At 43.5% G+C, this 14,706-nt stretch overlaps 3 protein-coding genes across 3 annotated transcripts; all 3 read left to right on the forward strand.

Annotated features, from left to right (window-relative positions):
• The first annotated feature begins 2,269 nt into the window (after positions 1-2,269).
• LOC104435415 lies at positions 2,270-3,214 on the forward strand. Its single transcript, XM_010048170.2, has one exon. It carries the CDS (start codon positions 2,270-2,272, stop codon positions 3,212-3,214), a length of 945 nt encoding a protein of 314 aa, XP_010046472.2.
• A 165-nt stretch (positions 3,215-3,379) lies between these two features.
• On the forward strand, positions 3,380-6,183 carry LOC104435414. Its single transcript, XM_039307142.1, has 4 exons — positions 3,380-3,997; positions 4,085-4,428; positions 4,557-5,474; positions 5,901-6,183. The coding sequence occupies exons 1-4, from the start codon at positions 3,380-3,382 to the stop codon at positions 6,181-6,183; spliced, it is 2,163 nt and encodes a 720-aa protein (XP_039163076.1).
• Positions 6,184-7,501: 1,318 nt separating this feature from the next.
• On the forward strand, positions 7,502-8,098 carry LOC104435413 (uncharacterized protein Mb2253c-like). Its single transcript, XM_010048167.2, has one exon. The coding sequence runs from the start codon at positions 7,502-7,504 to the stop codon at positions 8,096-8,098; it is 597 nt and encodes a 198-aa protein (XP_010046469.2).
• Positions 8,099-14,706: the final 6,608 nt, after the last annotated feature.

The raw sequence follows: 14,706 nt of genomic DNA on the forward strand, positions 1-14,706 counted from the left end.
TCAAAAATATTTTTGTTTGGCAGCGAAGATATTATGTGCATCCATAACATGTCAAATGTTGATTGTTTATGGGAGTTATAAGGGGTGGTGATTTCTAACCTTTGTTTTGTAGGGGATGCAAGAGTGAGTGGTTTATTTATGTCTGAAGTGCTGATTGTTTTTAAATTGTCATGCATGAGTCCCCTGCATTGCACTACACTATAGCACACACTACCTGCCGTCGGACCTGGGCCGCATAGGATCATTTAGGATGGTGTTGAGGTGGATACCACTCCGACTACAAGCACGTGGTACGAGTCGCCCACCTTAACCCCGAAATTTCTTTCTTGATGTCAGAGGTCCCCACCCTGGTCTGCGAGCATGCGACACGGGTCGGTCCTTTGACAAAGCCGGAGTCATGGGTAACACGACCTAGCCACGAGCTTGTTGGTTCAGTCCTGTGATCCCATGGCTTCATTTTGGGCCATCTAGAGTAGAATTCGAACCACTGTCCATGTGCATGTCCATGACCTTAACATCGATGCTCAATGAGTAGGGTAAGTTTTTCTTGAATTCTTTTCTTCGCAATTTACTTATTTGCTTTCATTTTGGTCGGTCCATGATAAATTAGGTTGATCATACAATGGGGGTACCTGATCTTCGCATCATCTCTGTCCCGAAAGCTGAGCTTCGCGCGTGGTGGAATAAATTGGATCCAACTGGCTGCGATTGGGTGCGATCATATGTTGGGCGTTTACTTCCCCTATTAGAGATAGAAACTCATTCTGGTGTAGTACAAGCGTTAGCGCATATGTGGTGCCCCGAAACTTGCACGTTCATACTCGGTGATCACGAACTCACTCCAACTCTGGAAGAATACAGTGTTGCCATGGGAAAGCCCTTAGTGTCAGAGTTAATTGGCCCACGTGTAGGGACTGAGCATGCATCGACTTTATCCGATTTCCTTAAAGTTAAGGAGGATGACGTGAGGAAAGTTTTGAAAGCTAATCGCAAGACTTGCCCATTTTCATTCCTAAATGAGCTTTTTCAAAATGCCCCATCTTTTCAAAAGAATAGGGTCTTCCTGTTAGCTTTCTTTGGGTTCGTGTTATTCCCACATTGTAGGAACGCTATTAACCCTTTCGTGGCATGGGTAGTTCGTGAGGTATGTATGGGAAAGGGCTTTGTTAACGCTGTCCTGACTGAAACTTTTCTTTCCCTTACCCGTTTCAAAGAAAACAAAAACAAAACTTTCCACGCTCCTCCTGAACTCTTGCAAATTTGGTTCTTCTCTCACGTTAAAAAGGATTTGGTAGCCTAATGACCGTGAACGACATCTCTGACTCTAGCCACCCTATCCTGAAATTTAAAGATAGGAAGGCGTTTGCCCCCGACTATCGTTATTCTGAGTGGTTAGCTTTCATGACCAACCCTGGACCCGAAGATTTCCAATGGCACGCCAAATGGCTCCGAGTTCGAGAAGCGCGGTTCATGTGTGGGCTTACTAGACCTATTCCTTTGTTGGGAATTACCGGAGTCAGTGAGTATTACCCAACCCGAGTCGCCCGTTAGTTCCAAGAGGTTCAACAACTTCCATCGATGATTCAAGAAGACCCACTCAGGATAGACTTCCCTGATGGATGCCAAGATCACGAAGACTCCGTTGCATTAGTCAAGTCGATGTGGGATATGTGCCATCCTCGGAAGCTGATATGGCCCGAAGAGGAGTTGGAAGGGCAAGAGAAGACTTGTTATGCCTCAATGGAATACATCCTTAGGCATAAAGTCCAGAGAGCCTACGCCCGAAGATTCCTAACGTGCCATTAAAGACCACCCACCGAGCCGAGATCAAGCACCTCAAAAGGAGGCTTCAAAAGCCGAGGAGCGTGCCACGAAGTCGACCCGAGTTAGTGGAGCGGTCACAAGCGGGAGCTGTCCTCATTAGTTAGATCGAGTCAAGTGCGATATGTAATGGGCCAATGCCCACATATGTTACAATGTTAAAGAATTTGTCTTGAGTCATGTTATCGGGAGATAAGAGTCATGATTAGCTTCGTTGTTTGGGAGCTCTCCCCCATGTCTTTTCCTGCGTCATGTAGCAACCTTACTTTCAATGAAACGGGCAAATTGGGGCGATTAGATTTTTGTCATGGACTGACCGCCTAATCATTACTCCATGCTTACACATGCTTATCTATCCTTATTCATGTACTAGCCGATTGATTATCTTTTACCAATCGTCGACACGGCCAAGCGAAGATCCCCAATTCGCACGCGCGCGAAAGTCAGAATGGAGAACGAGGACACCAACATATGCATGGCCAAGATGGAGGACCAGTTGGCCCAACTCACCGCAATGATGCTTGAAATAAGCCAAAAGCTTAAGGAGCCTCCCACTGTGGCTGTCACTGAAACATCCACTCCGGTGTCGACGGAAAGCATACACGTTGTTGATCCCCCTGGTAAAGAAACTGCTGGGGAGGCTCCTTCTGTCACGCCAATCATTGTCAATTTGGATCCCCCTCCGAAGGAAAACCCAACGCCCCGTCTAAGTGCAGAGAGTGAAAAACGCTTGGCAAAGATGGAAGAACGACTGTGTGCCTTGCAAGGTTACGAGCTAAAAGGAGCCGATAGGCTATCTCCATACACCAAGACGAACTTGCCTGAGAACTTCCAAGAGCCTAAGTTCACAAGAAAATATGACGGAACGGGATGTCCCAAGACCCACCTCAGATATTACATGAGGAAAATGGCTCGCTATGTTGACAACGTGCCATTCATACACACATTTCAAGATAGCTTGGAAGGCATTGCTCTAATGTGGTTCATTGTGCTGGACATTGAAGAACTCACTAGCTGGGAGGATTTAACCAACGAGTTCTTGCAGCAATACCGGTTTAATACCGAGCTCGCCCCCACGAGGGAAGAATTGACCCGTATTGAGAAGAAGAGGAACGAGTCATTCAAGGCCTTTGCGCAAAGGTGGAGAACCATGGCCTCACAAGTGAAGCTGGCCTTGAATGAGAGGGAGATGAAACAACTGTTCCTTAAGACATTGCCCCCTGAATACTTCCAAGGGTTAGTGTTCTCAGGTTGCCAGACATTTTCGCAGCTAGTTGAGGTAGGTGAAGGAGTCGAATGGGCAATGGTTGAGGGAAAGATTTCAACCGGAGGCACGAAGAAATTCCTGGCAAGAAAAGATAAGGAGGCTGCAGTTGAAGTAGCGCTTGTGTAGGAGCCGTCTTTCCCTCGACCATCCTCAACACCTGCGCATAAGCCCATAGTGGTCCAAGGTAGTTCGTCACGAGCATATGATAACGTCAAGAGGCCTTTTCGAAAGGATTTTTCTCCACTACCATGCCCGCTATCAAAGTTGTTGCCCATGCTCCTCGAAAAGAGGATGGTCGCGAAGGAAGTACCAAGAGACAATCCCCCGAGGTTCGCCGGGTTTGATATGAACAAGACCTGCGAATACCACATGGGAGAGAGGGGGCATGATGTAGATGATTGCAACGTGCTGAGATATAAAGTTCAACAACTTCTAGACAAGAAGATCTTGACTTTCAAGGAGGCCCAACCTAATGTGCAACAGAACCCTCTACCAAATCATGCAGGGGGAGTAAACTCAATTACCGAGGAGATGCGGGCGAGTCAACAGCCTCTAGTGGTGGATGCTTCCAGGTTGTACAACTCCTTAGTGCTGTCGGGATATTATGAAGGACATGATGATGTGACTCCAGAAGAGAAGTTGAACCACGTACGCAAGATGGTAGCCATGTGGGTAATCCGACGTGGAGAAGAGGAGGAGGGGGCCGTGTCCATGATAATGCCATCATCATTCCACTCTTCTTTCTGTAAGTTTGCTTGTATATCTCGAGCAAAGAAGGTTATGCCTGGAATTTCGAAAACCCCAGCTTTGTATGAGGAAAGGGTGATAGCTATGATAACCCCAACAGTGATTGAACTACCTGATGAGGAGCCCACTGATGATATTAAGATGGAAATCACTGAACCCATGGTGATCGACCTTATGGTCGAGGAGATGTCGGCAATTGAAGTCACGTGAGGGAACGCAACGCCAGTCACGATAGAATTGCCACCTTAGGAGAAAGATGGAGTGATAGTGTTGGAGAATCCTCCCAAATTCGATCCTAAAGCTGTACCTTGGGACTACGGAACAACTGAGGTGGACACTGTCACGCGATCAGGCCGCTATTACGCCCTTGATAAAGGAGTAGAAAAGAAGGCCGTGACCGAGGAGGAGGTAAAGCAATTCTTGGCCGTAGTAAAGTCTAGTGAGTTCAATGTGGTGGATCAGCTACGGAAGCTGCCGGCTCAAATCTCCCTCTTAGAATTATTCAAATCTTCCGAGAAACACAGGGATATTTTGCTTAAAGTCCTTAATGAGGTGCACGTGCCAGAATCAATCGATGAAGTCCAATTGGAAGAGTTTATTAGGGCCGTTCTACTAAAAGACCAAATCTCCTTTACTGATGAAGATCTCCCCCCCTGAGGGCCCTAATCATACCAAAGCGCTACACATTTCGGTGAAGCATTGAGAGCACACTTGTTTGCAGAGTGTTGATCGATAATGGTTCGGCACTCAATATATGCCCATTGGCTACGCTCCACCGTCTTGGCATTGATCTTGGAAGAATTCATACTGGCAAGTCAATTGTTCGGGCTTTTGACGGGATAAAGAAGGAGGTGATAGGGGAAATTGAACTTAAGCTGCTGATTGGCCCTGTACTTTTCCAAATCCCGTTCCAAGTGCTAGATATACCAAGCGATTTTAATTTTCTACTAGGGAGGCCATGGATCCACACGGCAGGTGCTGTTGCCTCCAGCCTTCATCAGAAAGTACGATTTGTGGTGGACAACAGGCTTGTCACAGTCCATGGAGAGTCTGACTTCAAGATCTACCACGAGACAGCCATCCCTTATGTGGAGCTCGAATGTACTGAGGAATCCAGCTTTCAAACATTAGAGCTGGTGTCTGTGATTCATGTGCCTACAGGCTCTTTCACAAGGACTCTCAAATTGTCTAGGCCAGCTATAGCTGCGGGAAAAATCATGCTGGCAAGCAGATATAACCCTGCGGAGGGTCTTGGATCGCATGGCCAGGGTGTGCGAAAACCCATTGAAGCTCGTAAAAACTTCAAAAGAAGAGGCTTGGGATATATCGAGAAGCGGGGAGGCCATAACAACCGAGGAAGCCGTGGAAGACATAGAGGCCGAGGTGGTCGAGGTGGCCAAGGAGGCCGAGGCGGGTACAGAGACCAGAGTGAACGCATTGCCCAGACTAAAGAGGACGAGGGCTATCAAAGCCCGTTTTCCCTGTTGCTGGAGGAGACGTTTCCAGGACCCCCAAGGATGTTGTTCGAGGAAGAGGAGAATATCTATGGTGTGACCGAGCTATTCGAGGAGGATGTCATATGCACCATCCTGGCGTGCGAGGAAGCCGAGTCCTCTGAAGTCACGACTGTCCCTCCAGAGTAGGGCAGCTCTTGTTTAGCATAGTCTCTCGTTTTATGTCTTATCCCCTGCGCGGGATCTTGTAGTTTTCCTTTCTCTATTTCTTGTTTTTGTCATTTGTAATGTGAACTGTGGTCAACCCCGATCTTGAGCCATTGGTCGAGGGTGGTGTGTGTTAAAATGCGGCCTTATCTTTCTTCATTCAATAAAATAGACACATGTTTTATTGAGGACATGTGGAAGCACATCAAACTAGCCCTATGATGGTCGCTGAGGCCTAGGCCTCCACATGCTCTATTATTTGACTGTTTTGCAAGAATGAGGAAATCCAAGGATATGAGGACGAGTTCTTGAAATTATTACAAAAATACTTCAAAATTTTTTCGAAAACGACATGCATCGTCTTTGTTGTCGACATTACTGTAACTCATTTCATCACATCTCAGGCATTACATTATGCATAATCATGATAAGGACGCATGTGACTCAGATGTGCATGAAGAAAGTCCCTCAGGTTCTGATGACACGGATGACGATGATCAGAAAGGGATCGAGTGCGAATGGAATCGACACGAAGAATCGAAGCCGTTGACTAAAGAGCGAACAATCACCATAAATCTGGGCGATGTAGAGAATGTCAAGGAGGTAAAGATCGGAGCCTGTCTCTCAGAATCAGAAGCGGAAAGGATGACTAATCTCCTAAAAGAGTATCAAGATGTATTCGCCTAGACATATGCCGACATGCCGGGATTGGATCCTGAAATTGTGGAACATGCTTTACCAACGGATCCCAATATGCCACCTAAGAAGCAAAGACTCAGGAGAACTAAATTAGAGTTGTCCAAGAAGATTGAAGAAGAAGTGATGAAACTACTGAAAGTAGACTTTATCGAAGTGACTCGTTATCCTGATTGGGTAGCAAATATTGTGCCTGTAATGAAAAAAGATGGGCGAATCAGGGTGTGTGTCGACTATCGCGACTTGAATAGAGCGAGTCCCAAAGACGACTTTCCTCTCCCCCATATTGATGTCTTGGTTGATAGTACAGCGGGATTTGAGTTATTCTCCTTCATGGATGGTTTTTCCGGATATAACCAAATTCGTATGAAGGAGATAGACGGGAGCAAAACATCATTCATAACTCCTTGGGGAACTTTCTGCTATAAAGTGATGCCTTTTGGTCTAAAGAATGCTGGGGCAATGTATCAGAGGGCTATGGTCACGTTATTCCATGACATGATGCACAAGGAAATTGAAGTATACGTCGACAACATGATTGCGAAATCGAGACATGGTGAAGATCATGTTAAAGTCTTGCAAAGGTTGTTCGAACATCTTCAGAAGTTTAAGTTACGCCTCAATCCGGAAAAATGTGTCTTTGGAGCGAAGTCTGGGAAGCTATTAGGATTCATGGTTAGTAGTAGGGGCATAGAGATTGATCTGTCGAAGGTTAAAGCCATTTGTGATTTACGACCGCCGACTACCGTCAAAGAAATCCGCAGCCTGATGGGACGACTTAATTATGTGGCGAGGTTCATTTGTCAGTTGTCTGAAAAGACGAAGCCATTCTTCAAGCTCATGAAAAGAAAATGCAAAGATTGAGTGGAATGCTGAGTGCCAGGGTGCCTTCGAGAAGATATAACATTATCTCACTCATGCACCAGTCTTAGTGCCTCCACTCCCTAAAATTCCCCTGATTTTGTACTTAACCATACATGACGAGTCATTAGGAGCTATGCTAGCCCAGAAAAGGCCAAATGACGGGAGAGAATGCGCAATATACTATTTGAGCAAGAAGTTCACTATTTCCGAGATGAATTATGCGGAAGTTGAGAGAACTTGTGTCGCTTTAATTTGGGTCTTGCACAGGCTATGGCAGTATACACTTCATCACCGAATCTTGTTGGTGACTGAAAATGATCCTATCAGGTATCTCCTGGAGAAGCCAGCTTTGGTTGGCAAATTGGCCAAGTGGCAAATCTTAATTTCTGAGTTTGACGTTCAGAGCCTAGGATAGAAGTCTGTTAAAGGTCGAGCCATAGCAGACATGTTGGCAGAAGATTCCGAGAAGTATAGAGCATCTTATGAGGATAGTGATGTAGAAGAGCGAATTTTACTTGTATCAAATGATAAATGGACAATGTACTTCGATGGTGTGGTTAACTTAGCTGGGTCGGGTACTGGGGCAGTTCTTATCTCCCCGGATGGACAACATTACCCCGTCGCTGCTAAATTGACATTCCCTTGCACGAATAACATTGCTGAATACGAAGCATGCATTCTCGGCCTCCAAGCCGCTGTTGATATGAAAATTCGAAAGCTACAAGTTTATGGTGATTCAGCCCTTATCATCTTACAGACTGAAGGCAAATGGCGAACACATGATTCTAAATTGATTCCGTATCATGAGTTCCTGGGAAGGTTGACCGAAGAATTCCAAGAAGTATTGTTCGAATACTTACCAAGGTCTCAAAATCAGTTCGTTGATGCCCTAGCTACCCTGTCCTCGATGTTGCAAGTAGTTGGAGGCTTGGACATTGAACCATTGAGAATTGAAATCCTTAGGCGCCCAGCTTATTGTATGACAGTTGAAGAGGAACTAGATGGACAACCTTGGTATTACGACATCTTGAAGTATCTATAGAAGGGTGAATTCCCCGAAGGAAGTGAAGCAGCGGACATAAAGCATTTGATAAAGCTAGCATCAAAATTCTTCACTAGTGGAGACGTCCTTTACAAAAGGTCCTTCGACTCGACATTGCTAAGGTGTGTCGATGCTAAAGAAGCTGATCGGTTGATGAAAGAAATACATGAAGGGGAGTGTGGCCCCCATATGAATGGACACTTCTTGGTGAGAAAGATCATGCGACTCGGTTATTATTGGCTGACCATGGGGTCTAACTGCATTCAGCATGTACGACGGTGTCACCAATGCCAGATTTATGGAGACAAGATAAATGCCCCTCCGATTGAACTTCACCAAATGTCTCAACCCTGGCCCTTTTCAATGTGGGGAATTGACATGATCGGGCCCATTAACCCTAAAGCTTCAAATGGGCATCGATTTATCTTGGTGGCGATAGACTATTTTACCAAGTGGATTGAGGCCAGCTCGTATGTTAATGTTACTGCCAAGAACGTGGCGAAGTTCATTCGTCGTGACATTATCGCTCGTTATGGGATGCCGAAGGCGATCATTACTGACAACGGCACTAATTTGAATAACAAAGTCGTGGAAGGTTTGTTCAGTGAGTTTCGAATTAAGCATTTGAACTCGTCACCGTACCGTCCTCAGATGAATGGAGCAGTGGAGGCGGCGAACAAGAATATAAAGAAAATCTTATCAAAGACCGCTGAAAATTATCGTGATTGGCACGATAGGCTCCCTTACGCGCTAATGGCATACCGAACTTCTATCCGAACCTCCACAAGGGCAACTCCTTTCTTACTCGTGTACGGGATGGAGGCAGTCTTGCCTGTTGAAGTTGAAGTCCCTTCTTTAAGGGTCCTTTCCCAATCTATGCTCGATGAGACTGAGTGGATGCAGCAGAGGCATGAGCAGTTAAACATGATTGATGAGAAGAGATTGCAAGCTATGTGTCATGGTCAGTGCTATCAGAGACGAGTTGCAAAAGCCTTCAACCGAAAGGTGCGTCCCAGACACTTCGAAGTCAATGAGCTGGTGTTAAGGAAGGTGCTTCCGATCATACCAGATCCTCGTGGAAAATTCACCCCGAACTACGAAGGGCCATATGTCATTAAGAAGATTCTTCCTGGTGGTGCCATGATTTTAGTTGAAATGGATGGCAGTGAATTGCCTAGACCTGTAAATGCTGATGCAGTCAAGAAGTACTTTCCATGAATGAAATCAAGGCCGAGGGGTCACTTCATGCACAATTCAAGTCGCATAGCATCATGCATAGCATTGTAGATATCATGCATATGTTGCATACACCCATATCTATTTGTGTTTCAGACATCCTACCGTCGAACGAGGAAATGGTAGGGGAAAGAACCAACTCAAGAATCCATCAAGTCTTCGCACAACAAGTTGAATGTCTCTTTTGAGAGGTAAGTTGAGACGATAAAAAAGGGGGGCAAAACAAACAAACAAAAGAACAAGGACAAAAACAAAAATGCATGACATGATTCGCATGACCTATTCTTTGGTGTCACTATGCACGCTTCACGTCTACGACCCTCAAGCAAATGGCTTGTAAAAATGACTTTATTTGGGCAAAAGAGTGAAAGGTTAACCATGCCAAACAAGAAGTACTTAGGATGAAGAAAGGCAAGCCCATTACCAAACACATCCTCCAGACACTTTTGAGAGTTGAGTGAAAATCGACCTTCTCTTAGGACGAATGATTCATTCGCATTGAGCACAAAGATCGAAATGATAAAGGCGTTCCCTTCATCAATCCCAAGCATTGCACTAATCTCCTGTTATCACTTTGGGCTAAAAAAAAAATGATACTTCAAAGTACCATTATCAAGAACAACCCTACATTGGGGTAGCATAGGAGGTTATGATCATGTTGTAGAACGAAAGATTGAGAAAGATTCTATTACTTTCACTTGCATTAATCTTCTGGTGATAGCTTCAAATGAATTCTCATTAGAGCTTGACTCATCCCAAAGTGAAGAAGAGCATTTTCTTCTCTACCCAAACACTGATATCCATTGTTTTAACCAATTTGGGCCTGATTATTCATTTCTGAACCTCGAGCGGTGATCATCTCCCTTCACTAGGGCAAGGCATGAGGATTGACCAAACACAATTGACAGTCACGAGAAAATGTGAAAAATATCTCGAAAGTCATAAGAGCTATAAAAGTTCAAAGAGAAAAAAAAGTTCGACAAATTAGGGGGCATGAAAAAGCAGTGTACCTGGTAAAAGCAAGGTTAATGCCCGTAAAAAAAAAAAAAAAAAAAGAAGAGAGAAAGCCAAAAGGCCACATCTTATGTGAAAAAATTATCAAAGTCCAAGTGTCTGAGTAAAAAAAATCATCGCAAGTGCAAAGGAAATTAGAGAAGAGCAAACCTCCATACAGAAATGGTTAATCAAGGGACTTTCGAGATGCGCTCTGTTTCAAAAGCCAAGTGACTTCGAAAGATCGAATGACACGGTCATGATGCTATGATGATCACCGACTCTTAAAAACCCCTTTGAAAATGTTAAGCCTTTCAAGCCTTTCCCGAGCCAACATTATAACCCTATTCCGAAGTCTTTTCTGATTGGGATGGTTCGAGTGAAAATGAGAATGCCGCAAAGAAATTATTGCTTGAAGAAGTGGAAGTAATCATATCTTGTCTTATCTTTCAAGTCCTCGACTTGTAAACCCGACGAAGATAGCAACAAGTGTTCCCCTATTGGCCTCAAAGCAATAATTCCTTCATGTAAGCCCTAAATGAGCCTATATTGCGGTTTTTTCAAAAGACCTTTTTGATCGATCATACTGTGCTCATCGCGAATGCTTCTGAAAGCCTTTGATCTGGGTTATGTGAGATACCCTCAGCAACCAGTTATCTCCCACATGAATGGATGGGATCAAGCAGCCATTTTATTGAAAGTGCGTGAGAAGCCCTTTCTGACTAAGAAGCTCTAGTTTGGCATGCTTAATGAACCTTGTTCACAAGTCGTGATTGTCTTGATAAGAACTTGACTCCTAGAGAATTTGATGATTAATGATATATCCACAAGCAATATGACAATTTTGCGCCACATGATGCCGATTGAAATCAAATGTTTCTTCCAAAACAGTTGGACTTAGCTTGGTTAGCTTGTTCAATTAATGCTACAATATTGCCGATACGTCTCTTGATGACGTCTCTAATGACATTCACTCAAGTTGAGTTTGACAGATTCCTCGGTGAAGCCATGCGGTTTTAAAAGGGGTTAGCAAAGTTGCCTCCCTAAAAATCAAGGGTTCATGGTCAGCCTTAAACCATGCCATCTCCAAAGGTTCATGGTCAACCTTAAACCATGTCATCTCCAAAGGTTCATGGTCAACCTTAAACTATGTCATATTCTTATGACCTGGTGGGCTTTCCGTAGCCCGGAGTCCTTCAATCCCCTTCTTATGACCCGGTGGGCTTTCTGTAGCCCGGAGTCCTTCAACCCCCTTCTTATGACCCGGTGGGCTTTCCGTAGCCCGGAATCCTTCAATCCCATTCTTATGACCCGGTGGGCTTTCCATAGCCCAGAGTCCTTCAACCCCCTTCTTATGACCCAGTGGGCTTTCCGTAGCCCGGAGTCCTTCAATCCCCTTCTTATGACCTGGTGGGCTTTCCGTAGCCCGGAGTCCTTCAATCCCCTTCTTATGACCGGGTGAGCTTTCCGTAGCCCGGAGTCCTTCAACCCCCTTCTTATGACCTGGTGGGCTTTCCGTAGCCCGGAGTCCTTCAACCCCCTTCTTATGACTCGGTGGGCTTTTGTAGCCCGGAGTCTTTCTTCCTCTTACTGACAAGATGCACTTTCATAATTATGAGTCCTTTCCATCGATTTGATATGTGCATATGCATCTAGGGTTTCTTTACCGCCCAAATAATTTAGGTGTCTTCTGTCTTTGAAGGCAACCACTTCGAGGCTACATTCAAAGAGGGGCAGCTGTTGACACCTAATTTTTCAACTAGATTAATTAATTTAAAATAGTTTTAAATGTTGGGAATTAGTCACAAAAGAAAATTTTAAAAAATATATATTACTTAATTAAGTTATTTAAAAAAAAAAAAAGAAGAAGAGTTAAAAAACATTCAAAGAAAAAAAGTTTAAAAATTAAAAAAAAAACGAAAATGGTCGGGTCGGGCCGGATTCGACCATGGCTCGACCAGCCCCTCTCTTTTATTCCCCTCGCACTAGGCCTGGCCCAATCTCCTTTCTCTTTCGATTGGCTCAGCCCCTTTTTCTTTTCTTCTGCTGGTCTTCGCTCGAAGACTTGTAGAAGACAGGGAACAGCATAGTAGTGAGAGCGGCAGCAGAGGATCGGTGTGGCAGGTGCGCGGCATGATCCGTGGGTCGGGAGCAGCCGACCGGCAATTGGCTCGACCGTAGTCTTCGTGCAAGTTCCTGCAGAAAAAAAGAAAAAAGATAAAAGAAAGAGCAAAAGGGAAAGAAACGGGAAGATGAAGAGGAGGCGAGACGAGAGGATCGACATGGCAGGGTTTTCGGGTTCGATCCGCGGGTCGAGGAAGCGGCCGATCGACCAGGCGGCACGGCAGAGGTCTTCGCTCGGAATACCTGCAGAAAAAAGAAAGACGAAGTATAAGACCGAAAGAGGGCAGCAAAGAGCAGGGGGATCGGAACCAAAAAAAAAAAAAAACACGAGACCGAGAGGAAGCGAGATAGAAATACCGAGGAGTGAAGAGGCTGAACCGGAGGCAGGAAGCTCGAGGGAGCAGACCGTTGTCGCCAGAAGTTCGTTCGTCGGCCGTTGTCCGCCGTAGCCCATCACCGGACGAGGTAGGTCTCCCGAACCCTGCGATCTTGTTTCCGGAAAACGCTGGGCCAGAGCTCACGGTCGATCGGTTCTCGTGAGCTCCGGTCCACGTCGCCTTTGCACTTTTCTCCCGTGTCCTCTTATGTCATATTTCAAGACCCCCGAAGCATGATCGGCGTTCGGTGGAGCCGGAATCCTTCGGGTTTGGTAGTGCATACCACGTGTTCGATAAAATTCCTCAGAGAAAACCGAGGAGTAGCTCGCGTTTTAACGCCATACCCACCTGTCGCGACCAATTTTTTTCAGGGTTTAAATCACCTAGGGTTTGGCTAATGGATTGTTAAGCCTAGACTTAACTCGGGCTCTCCCAAGCCCATACCAATTCGCGACTTAGGTTCAAATTCTTAACATGCAATTGATTTTCAATTAGGAGTCGCCACTAATCTATTTTTGGTGGGTCAATTAGAAACCCAAGTAAAATAAGGGGAGAATTATTTTACTCCTACGAACCAGAGATTATGGGTACGGGGACTTGGTTACGCTAGAATTCTCTAACGCCCTTTCGGTACCTTTCTTTTTATTTTGAAAAATGTTTGGCAAGCAGTTTGGATTGATTTTAAATCTATTCCCTAACATGTGAGGTGTTCATGCAGGTGCGCAAACCACCAATTTAATACTCAAGTAAAGCAGAAAATAAATTGCAGGACTTACCTCAAAGCAACGAAAACATCTGCAATGTTAAATTAAAATCCACATCAACAACCCTAGATATGGTTTCTAATTAACACGCAATTCTTTTTTTTTTCACTTTTTTAATGAAAATCATGCAATATGCAATGCAATATTAACTAAATGACCTAATTCTAATGACTTGTAATTTCTAATTAAATGGGCCTAGCAAAAATACTAAATGACATGCATCTCAATGATTCTAACCTTAATGACGTGCATATGACATTTTTTCCTTTTCCTAAAAGAATGCATTTTATCCTAAATAATAAAACTAATTCAACCTATGGCATTTTTTTGTATTTTTCATGAAATTCGAAATTAGGTTAAATGTGAAAATTATCTAGCTAGATTAAGATCCTATTTAATTTATATTAGGAATTAGATTGGGCCAAATCCTAATTTAAACTAAAATATTATCTTAACCTAAATAATCCTAAAATGCAATATATCTAAAAAATGCCTAAACTTATAATAAATTAAAAAAAAGAATTATCTAAATTAAACTAAGTGCAATTTAACCCTAATATGCAATGACATGAAAAATATGCCCTAATTCTACATGACAAGTGTATGATGATTTTTTATTGTTTTATTAATTTTCGAAATTTATAATTGCCAAATAATTAAACATGCAACTCAATTTAAAATCTAGCAACCTAAATGGATTTTTTTTTTTTTGAATTTTTTTAAATTTGAAATAAAATTCCTATTCTAAACATGTAAACCCTAAAACATGCAATATTCTAACTCAAACATATTTTAAGATAAAGAAAGCAATTAAGACAAGACAACTTATTCAAAATCATCAAAATATCACACATCGTTCAGATCAAGGGATAATATTTCGCTAGTAAAATCGATAAATTGATCTTAAGCCTTAAAGATCAAAATATCAATTTTAATCCCATTCGATTAATTATTTCATCTAAAGCCTTATAGATGAAATAAAAAATCACGGCGCGGTTGCGAATCAAGTGACATATTGAGATTTCCAATTATGCATAGAGAAATATTTCAAACAAAGAAACCAAGATATAAAAATAAAATAAGATAAAATAATCCAGCCTAATAAAATAAAGCA

This window comes from Eucalyptus grandis, chromosome 2 (assembly GCF_016545825.1).
Source record: "Eucalyptus grandis isolate ANBG69807.140 chromosome 2, ASM1654582v1, whole genome shotgun sequence".
Taxonomy (NCBI): domain Eukaryota; kingdom Viridiplantae; phylum Streptophyta; class Magnoliopsida; order Myrtales; family Myrtaceae; genus Eucalyptus; species Eucalyptus grandis.